At 63.1% G+C, this 7,940-nt stretch overlaps 2 protein-coding genes across 2 annotated transcripts; both read right to left on the bottom strand.

Annotated features, from left to right (window-relative positions):
• Positions 1 to 248: 248 nt before the first annotated feature.
• On the bottom strand, positions 249 to 3,557 carry ZACN (zinc activated ion channel; the record flags this gene model as incomplete). The annotated part of the gene is made up of 9 exons (XM_080826687.1): positions 249 to 609; positions 1,037 to 1,186; positions 1,293 to 1,503; positions 1,630 to 1,754; positions 2,434 to 2,603; positions 2,813 to 2,919; positions 3,064 to 3,108; positions 3,256 to 3,380; positions 3,461 to 3,557. The coding sequence occupies 9 exons, from the start codon at positions 3,555 to 3,557 to the stop codon at positions 422 to 424; spliced, it is 1,218 nt and encodes a 405-aa protein (XP_080682813.1). The 3' UTR covers positions 249 to 421.
• A 1,489-nt stretch (positions 3,558 to 5,046) lies between these two features.
• Positions 5,047 to 7,490, bottom strand: GALR2 (galanin receptor 2; the record flags this gene model as incomplete). The annotated part of the gene is made up of 2 exons (XM_080826358.1): positions 5,047 to 5,842; positions 7,123 to 7,490. The coding sequence occupies 2 exons, from the start codon at positions 7,488 to 7,490 to the stop codon at positions 5,047 to 5,049; spliced, it is 1,164 nt and encodes a 387-aa protein (XP_080682484.1).
• Between the last annotated feature and the right edge of the window lie 450 nt (positions 7,491 to 7,940).

Raw genomic sequence — 7,940 nt, 5'->3', positions numbered from 1 at the left:
CGGGGTTCCCGCACACTGCAAAAGGAGTTCTGAGAAGCTCTGGCCACCGTGCGTGGCCTGAGCCAGGCCCCTGTCTCCCGGTGCCCAGTGCCCCCAGGGCCCAAGGCAGAGCAGCCGTAGTTGCAGAAATGGGGGTCGCATGACTGGTACACAGTGGTAGGTGACAAGTTCAGGAGTGTAGTGGGGATTGGGCACAAAGTGGCGGCCCCACCGACTTAGGACAAGAACGAGCAGCTGAGCCCAGCAAAGACAGACCCTTGACGGTGATGGGTTTATTTCACACTCTGCTTGCCTGTGATCAGAAGGAAGAACTCAGGGTGGCCTGGGATCCTCCGGGCTTAGGGGAGAGAGTCATCCTCCTTCCTCCTCTCTCCAGAGACCCTGTCATGACCCTCCCCCTGCAGCCCCGGGCCCGACCCTGTTACAGCCTGGGCCGCCCGCCGTGGGGTATGGCCTCGCCGGGGGCTGGGTCAGACTTGCACGTCGCCCATATCCAGAATCCAATGAAGGAGAATTGGCTACATGCCACGCCCACCACATACGCCAGGAAGAAGATGCGGTCAGCAGCCTCAGCCCAGCTCCTCCCTGACCCCTTCACTCCGGGAGCTTCTGGTGGGGCAAGAGGTAGGCAGTTTTTCAGGGCTCACCCAGCAGGCTGGCCCAGAGCAGGAGGGCGAACCCTGGGGACTGTCAGCCCATATCTCTCCCTTCCTTAGATTTACAACCGATGAATGTTGGGGTCTGGCCCATTTCAGGCCATCTGGAGCTGAAGAAGCACCCCTGTAGAGAGGCTGCGAGGGGCATAGGGTTCTGTCCGGGAGTTTGAAGTCACCTGGGCCCTTAGGGAAGCTATCCTGGCTCCCTGCTCCATACCTGGGTCTTCCAAGAACAGACCCGGGAGCCAGCAGAGTGAAGGCACAGAGCCCCTAACCAGCCTAGGGACCCCCAGCCTCAGCCCTTAGTGGGCAGCCTGCCTGCTCTGCTCCTGGCCTTATTCCTCCCTCTACCCCTGCTCCGGGAAGGGGTCCCTGCCCACCTTCAGGACGTGGCCCTGGGTCCTCCCCTCTCGGGGCTGGGCCGGGGCTGCTCTGGGCCCTGCGGTTGCCCCGGGCCAGCAGCGCAGCCAGCAGCACGGTCTCCATGGTGCTGGTGAAAAGCAGCAGCAGAAGCACAGTGAAGTAGTAAACTGCGGGCGGTGGGGGGGAGGTCAGGGCCAGGCCTGCACCCCTCGTGCCCCAGGAGCTCGGCAGAGAACCCCCCCCCCAGGGCCAGGTGAGGGGGGCAAGGCTTACTGAGCAGCGGGTTGCAGGAGGAGGAGCTGGGCAGGGCCTGCACCAGGGAGGAGTGGAAGACAAGGTAGCCCAGGAGCAGGGTCACCTTGTAGGCGATGCGCTCAGTGGCCCGGAGGGGCAGCAGCCCCCCACACATGTCCGCCAACAGCAGCGCCTCCCCAGGGACCAGCAGAGCTATGATGGCCTTCAGCGCTGTGTTCTGCAGGCGCAACTGGAAGGAAGACAGGGCTTTGTGGGAGGGCGCAAGGGGCCTGGGAGGCTAAAAGGCGGTAGTGTGGCCTCTGACCACAAGCTTCATGCCCCCCCCCCAGCTCTCTGTCAGCCACGCCCGACTCACCGTCACCTGGAAGCAGGGCACCAGCTGCTGGGGTGGGATCTGGGTCTTCAAGTCCCGAACGACGTATTCCCTCTTGACACTCACAATCTCGTTCACCGCGTGGGCCCGGAACTCCAGCTCTAGCACTGGAAGGAGGCAGGGGAGAGTGGGGAAGGAGGAAGGAGGTGGCCCCGAACTCTCCCTCCTCTCTCCCTGGGAGTACGCGCCAGGGACTAGCCGGCGTCCAGGGCTGGTGGAGACTTCTGATGGTGGCTGGAGGCAGACCAGGAGGTGAACGCACTCTGTGCACGGGCTGGGCATCCCCCACATTCTCCCCACCAGGGGAAGGGCCTTCTCAGATTCAGAGGTGAATTTTCATTGTGTAACTAAATGCACTTGGCCCCACTTCTTGGAGGGGAACGTGGTCTGGACTCCTCCACCAGTATATCCGCTCACACCTGTGAGGCAAGGGTGGGGGTTCTGGGCCGAGCTGGACGTCACCGGTGGGTCTGTGGGCTAGTTACTGGGTGGCTGCAGCAGCCTCGGGCTCTGGGCTTGACACGAGCAGCCCATCCGTTGAGGGCAGCTGCTGTTGGGGGGCCGCAGCCCGGAGCAGGGGAGAGCTGGGAGGCGGGCCGCTGTTTGGGAGGTGCACAGGAGAAGTGTGCTGTCTGCTCTAGGATCTCTCCAGCTCCTCTAAGCCTAGGGTGGACCGGTGTGAACACAGACCGGCTGCCCCCATGTCAGATGTCCGCTGGAGGCCAGAGGCTTCCCCTCCTTTCCCCGCCCCTCCCTCCCACCCCCCACCTCCTGTCCCGTCAGCACCAGTGTTGCTGAGAGCATAGAAGCTGAGGTTGCAGTCGCTCTGGTCCCTGGGGAAGTGGAGGAGTTCAAAGTCACAGTTGGTCTCCGTGGTGAGGACCAAATACAGGTCGACATGGCCGTTGGGGTCCACTCGGGCCCTCGGGCTCTGGTCCTGCCAGTCCACCCAAAGCCTGTTGGTGGGGGGAGATAGCGCCGCTGGAGGCTCAGCCATTTCTCAGAAGGGGGAGGTAGGGGAGACCCCAGCCTGGCCCAGTGGCCCTCTCCTGCCATCCCGGTTCTAGGAGGGTGAGGGGGACAGAGGCAGAGGGGTGTGCCTGTGGTCTGTGGGCCACTGGGGGGCGGGGGGGCCTCCTGGCATGAGAACTCTCGCCTCACTTACGCCTCCTGAATAGTGAGTCCCGGAGTCCAGAGTGAGTCCCAGGGCAGTGTGACCGCATGCTGTGGGTGGACACTTGTGTTCCAGGCCAAGCGAGTGTCCAGCCAGGACTGGGAACATAAAGAAGCCACTAAACCTCCCGCTCCCATATATATATACAAGCTGCTTGGCTTGGCTTTGATGAAGACCGGTACTTCTGAGCTGGACAAAGAGAAGGTTCTCCCATCCCACCTTCCCTGCCCCCGGGCACTCACCAGCCGAAGCAGCAGCGTGGAGGACACTGTGTACCTCAGGATGTCCTGAGGGAGGGGGCAGTGTGTCACCCGGGGGTCAGCGCTATGGGACAAGAGAAAGCAGGAGCCCCCACCACTGGCTGGGACTGTCCTTGGCCCATCCCCACCTCAGCACCTGGGCCTTGCTTCCCTCCATGGCCAGAGGACACTTACCACGTTAAATACATTGGACACGAACACCTGCACATCCACGAGCAGGGGTGCACTCCCATTGTTTGGAATCTGGATGGTTTCCTGAACCTCCTGGGGCCAGTTGAAGTCGAAGAAGGATGGCCAGGCTGAAGGAGGTCAAGGTCATTTGGGTGGGTCCCCTGGGATCCAAATCCCAAAGCTTAAGGACTTTACACTCTCCACCTACCAACTGTTGGCGAGCGAAAGCCACGCCCCTGGACCAAGGGCCCCTGGGAGCTGAGCCTAAGGAAGGCCAGATGGAGCAGCAGGAGCTGCAAGGCCATGGTCAGTGGCTGCACGGAAGGCTGGATGGAGCCTCGGAGCCCGAACTGCAGCCTCGGTTCCAGCTGCTTCTCTGGGAGACTGGGCAGTTAGGGGCAGGTGCTCTGTGCAAGGCTCTGGGCCCTTGGAGCTGGCGTCCCACCCCAGGGTTCCGCAAACACCTGAAGACAAAGCACAGGACCCAGCCCTGCCCACCCTGCACCTGCCTGGGCTTCCCTGCCCCGCTCCATTTCCACCACCTGGAATCTGCCCCTTTCAAAGACTGCCAAGAGGACCGGGCAGGCACAGATTCCGCTCCTCCAACACACACACACACACCCCTTTGCCCAACTCAGTCCTTCTGCTCTGGGCAGATGCCACAGGGCTTCCTGTGTTTCCGTAGCGGGTCCCTACCTGATTAAATAGTCAAGCCCTTGCCTAAGTGCCCTGCTCTCAACATCGTGAGGTCTGTATGCCTTTGAGAGTTTTCCTGCCTCCCCTCAAACACTGAACTAATTTCACGTAAAAAGCTTGAAAGGCTCAAGAACTCCAGGAGTGGGGCAAACCTAGGGCAGCGTAGAGGCTAGCTCAGGAGCAGAGCCCTGTAGCATTTGCGCTCCAGCCTAGCGGTGACTTAGAACTGCTCCTGGGGGCCCTGGAGGAGGACTGGTGGGGGAGGGGATGACTTTCCTGGTCCTTTGGAAATGCAGACCTGACCCCACACAGCTGAAGCGAGAGAAGGAAACCTCAAGGCTGAAAGTGGGTGGGCACGGATTGAGCTGGGGACACTCAGAAGGGGTCCCAGAGAGCTGGGAGTAGGGAGGGACCGGCCACTTGCTGGCACATCAGTGTTCCTGGGAACACACATAGTGTCTGCGCCTGGCCATCAACCCACTTATCGGGCACTTAAACACTCCGCCTGCCTTTGTCCCACACATAGGTGGCTACTGGTTTCGTGATCTACAAATACCCTGCGTGGGGGCGCCTGGGTGGCTCAGTGGGTTAAGCCTCTGCCTTCAGCTCGGGTCCTGGGATTGAGCCCCACATTGGGCTCTTTGCTCAGCAGGGAGCCTGCTTCTCCCCCTCTCTCTGCCTGCTGCTCTGCCTACTCCTGATCTCTCTGTCAAATAAAATCTTTTTAAAAAAGAAAATGAAAAAACAGGAGAAAAACAAATGCTGAGTGCCTCTGGATGGCCACAGCGGAGGTCCTGGGTCGTCCTGCTCTTCCCCCTCTCAGGGATTTCTACAGGGGACTTTCACTCGGCTGCCTTCCCTGCGGGCCACCCTCCTTCCCCGTGGATCAGCAAAGCACCGTGCACCCATCCAACCGGAGCTCCCCTGTGAAGTCCCAGAGGCTTCAGACCACGGAGCCTCATAAGATATGCCAAGACACAGCGCCTGACTGCATGGGAAAAGTTTTTCGTATTTTATTAACAGATGAAATTCCCTCCCCCGATGCCCCGACCTCTCACTCTAATCCTTTTAACAGCAAAGCATACTCGCCAAGTGTCCTCAGGTCGTATTAACTGTGGGGATGCCGCTGGGGGCATTTTGGTCCCGCCAGGACGGGCCGGGTACCAGACTCAAGGCCGGGCTGCTGAGAGTCGCCAGCGCAGGGGCGGAGGTCCCGGCCGCCTCGCTCACGTGCGTCAGGTCCGTGGACTCGCGCTCCAGCACGCTGCTGCCGCGGGTGCCCGGCGCCGCGATGCACACGCGACCCGAGGCTCTACGCGGGGCACGGCGCAGCAGACCCGCGCAGATCTTGCGGAAGCCCTTGCGGAAGTGCTTGGAGACCAGCGCGTAGACGATGGGGTTGACACAGGAGTTGGCGTAGGAGACCAGGTGCGAGAGGATGCGCAGCGCGTAGGTGGCGGGCGTAAGCGGGAAGCGGCCAAACCACACACACAGGATGAGCGCGTGGTGGGGCATCCAACAGAGGCAGAAGAGCGCAGCCACGATGATGATCATGCGCGTCACCTTGCGCTTGGCGCGCCGGGCGCTGGAACCGGCGGCCACCGGGTCAACGGCGCGCCAGAGGTAGCGCAGGGTGCGCGCGTAGGTCAGGCCGAGCACCAGCATGGGCAGCAGGTAGCTGAAGACAAAGGTGCAGAGGTCCATGGCGCGGCGACGCGGCGCGCTCCACGCCGGGTGGCACACAGTCAGGTTGGCCAACTGCGACTGGCGGTAGTAACTCAGGTAGGGCCCGGAGAAGAGCAGCGACAGCCCCCAGATGAGCCCGATGGCAGCCAGCGCATTGCGAGGCGTGCGCAGCTCGCGGGAGTGCAGCGGATAGCGGATGGCCAGATACCTGTGGGCCAGGAAGGGAGACGGGTGAACAGGTAGATTCGCGGGGGTAGGGCCGGACCCTTACACCTGGAAGCCCTCATCCTCTCTCCAGGAAGGTCTCTAGCGCACGGTCGCACCGCACTCGCCGGGAGCTGCTTTGAGATGTGGGGCGGGACCGGGCAGCAGGAACGACGAGGCGAGCGTGTAGGCCACTCATCTGCTCCATGACCACAGTCACACTCCACTCGGGAAGGCACCCCAAGGCTGAACCTGCCTCGGAGCTCCGGGAGGCTGCGATTACCCACCAGTGACGGTGCCCGGAGACATAGGTCCCAGGCGCCTTGAGGCTGTAGCGGACAGCCTGGAGACATCGCCAGGTACCGCGAGGGAACTCCTTAGAGAAGCCGCCGCTCTATGGGTCCCACCAGCGCTCTCGGAACCGACACACTCTGCACTCAGCGGAACTGGGGGCTATGTGGGGGAGGTGGCCTCACCTCGTTGCCTGTCCAGGGGAGGACAGGAGGACGCGGGGGTAGAAGGGGCCGGGGAGATACTGGAGTCAGTTCCAGATTTCCTCCCCAGAATCATCCAGATGTCCTTCCAAGCTCCAACGGGGACGATAAAGGAGACCCTCTGGACCTCCCCTCTCTCTTGGCCTGAAGGTGGGGGGCAAGAGGGGGGTGGGGGTCTAGGGGCCCTGGGGCGTGTTCGCTTGAACTTTGGCATGGGCTCCTGCGAAGGACCCAAATTCAGCAATCCGGACCAGAGACGACTGCGCCGAGCCACGAGCAAACCGTGGACTGGAGGCTAGAGAGGTGGAGGCGCCTGAGTTTGACGCCAGGAGACAGACCGTTGGCTCCACGCACACGATTACAGGAAGGGAGACTCTGAACGAGTCGCTTCTGAACTCGATCTCGTCTGTAAATTGGGCACAGTCATCCCTCCCGTCCCAGCTTCACGGGGACACTGGGCTCAAGCGAGACGAAACATGCAAAACCGCAATGTGCCCGGAAACGCGGCGCTTGCTTGGGCGCCGGCGGCGCTGGAGAGCCGAGGTCTGCAGCGTGGAGCCGCGAGGACGCACCTAACGGAGGGACACCGCAGCCCCCTATTCTTACTCCTCTCTTTCCTTCTCCACTCCCGCTTGTCTTTCACTCTCTCCTGGTCCCTTTGCCTTCTTAGTGTCCTTTTCTACTCTCTGCGCGCCCCTCCTTGAGCCTCGAGTCCCCCTCTCTTCTCCAGTCCCCACCTGAGTGCCTGACCACCCCCTCCAGCCCCCGGGCCGCCAGGGCGCTCTCTCACCTGTCCAGGGAGACCGCGGCCAGCGTGAAGCTGCTGGCGTACATGGTGAGGAAGATGAGGAAGTGCACGGCCTTGCAGAGCAGCGAGCCGAACACCCAGCCGTCCAGGGTGTAGATGGTGGCCTGGAAGGGCACGCAGCACACGATGAAACACAGGTCGGCCACGCCCAGGTTGAGGATGAACAGGTTGGTGGTGCTCACCGCCTGGCCGCCGCGCAGCAGCACGGCCAGCACCAGCGCGTTGCCCACGGTGCCCGCCAAGAAGATGAGCGCGAACAGCATGGGCACGATAACGGCCTCGGGCTGCCAGCTGTCCCTGCCGCCCGCCTCACCCGCGTCCTCGGCCCCGGGGCCACCCGAGCCATTCATGGCGCCCCCGACCCCGAGGCTGCCCGGGCTCCTGGCGCCGTCTGAGTTCTGGCGAGCGCGCAGCTCCCGCGGCTCCAGCCGCTGCAGCGCCCCGGGCGAGTCGCCGGAGCTGCGGGCGGAGCGAGTCTCTCCTGGCTCGGGCGGGAGGTGGGGGGTGCGCCGGGGTCAGGGGGAGGAGCGAGCAGCCGGAGGGGTGGGATGGGCCCCGCTGCAGCCGGCCGCGCGGGGGGAAGGGCTGTGCGGTGGCCCACGCCGGGACAGGGGCCGCGCTGGTGCCTGCTCCTCCAACCGCCCGCGTCATCCACGCGCTCCAGCCCCCGGAGCCGGACTGTGCCGCGCTGCTGAGCGGCGAACGGACCTCCGGGCTGAACGCGGGAGTGGCGGGGGGACCGACCCCTGGGGCCTGAGTGTGCGCCGCGGAGCCGGGAGCGCCCGCCTGGGACCGCGCAG

Source organism: Martes martes, assembly GCF_963455335.1.
Source record: "Martes martes genome assembly, chromosome: 16".
Lineage (NCBI taxonomy): Eukaryota > Metazoa > Chordata > Mammalia > Carnivora > Mustelidae > Martes > Martes martes.
The sequence above is the reverse complement of the archived record's forward strand: the minus strand, read 5'-3'. Positions and strand labels throughout refer to the sequence as shown.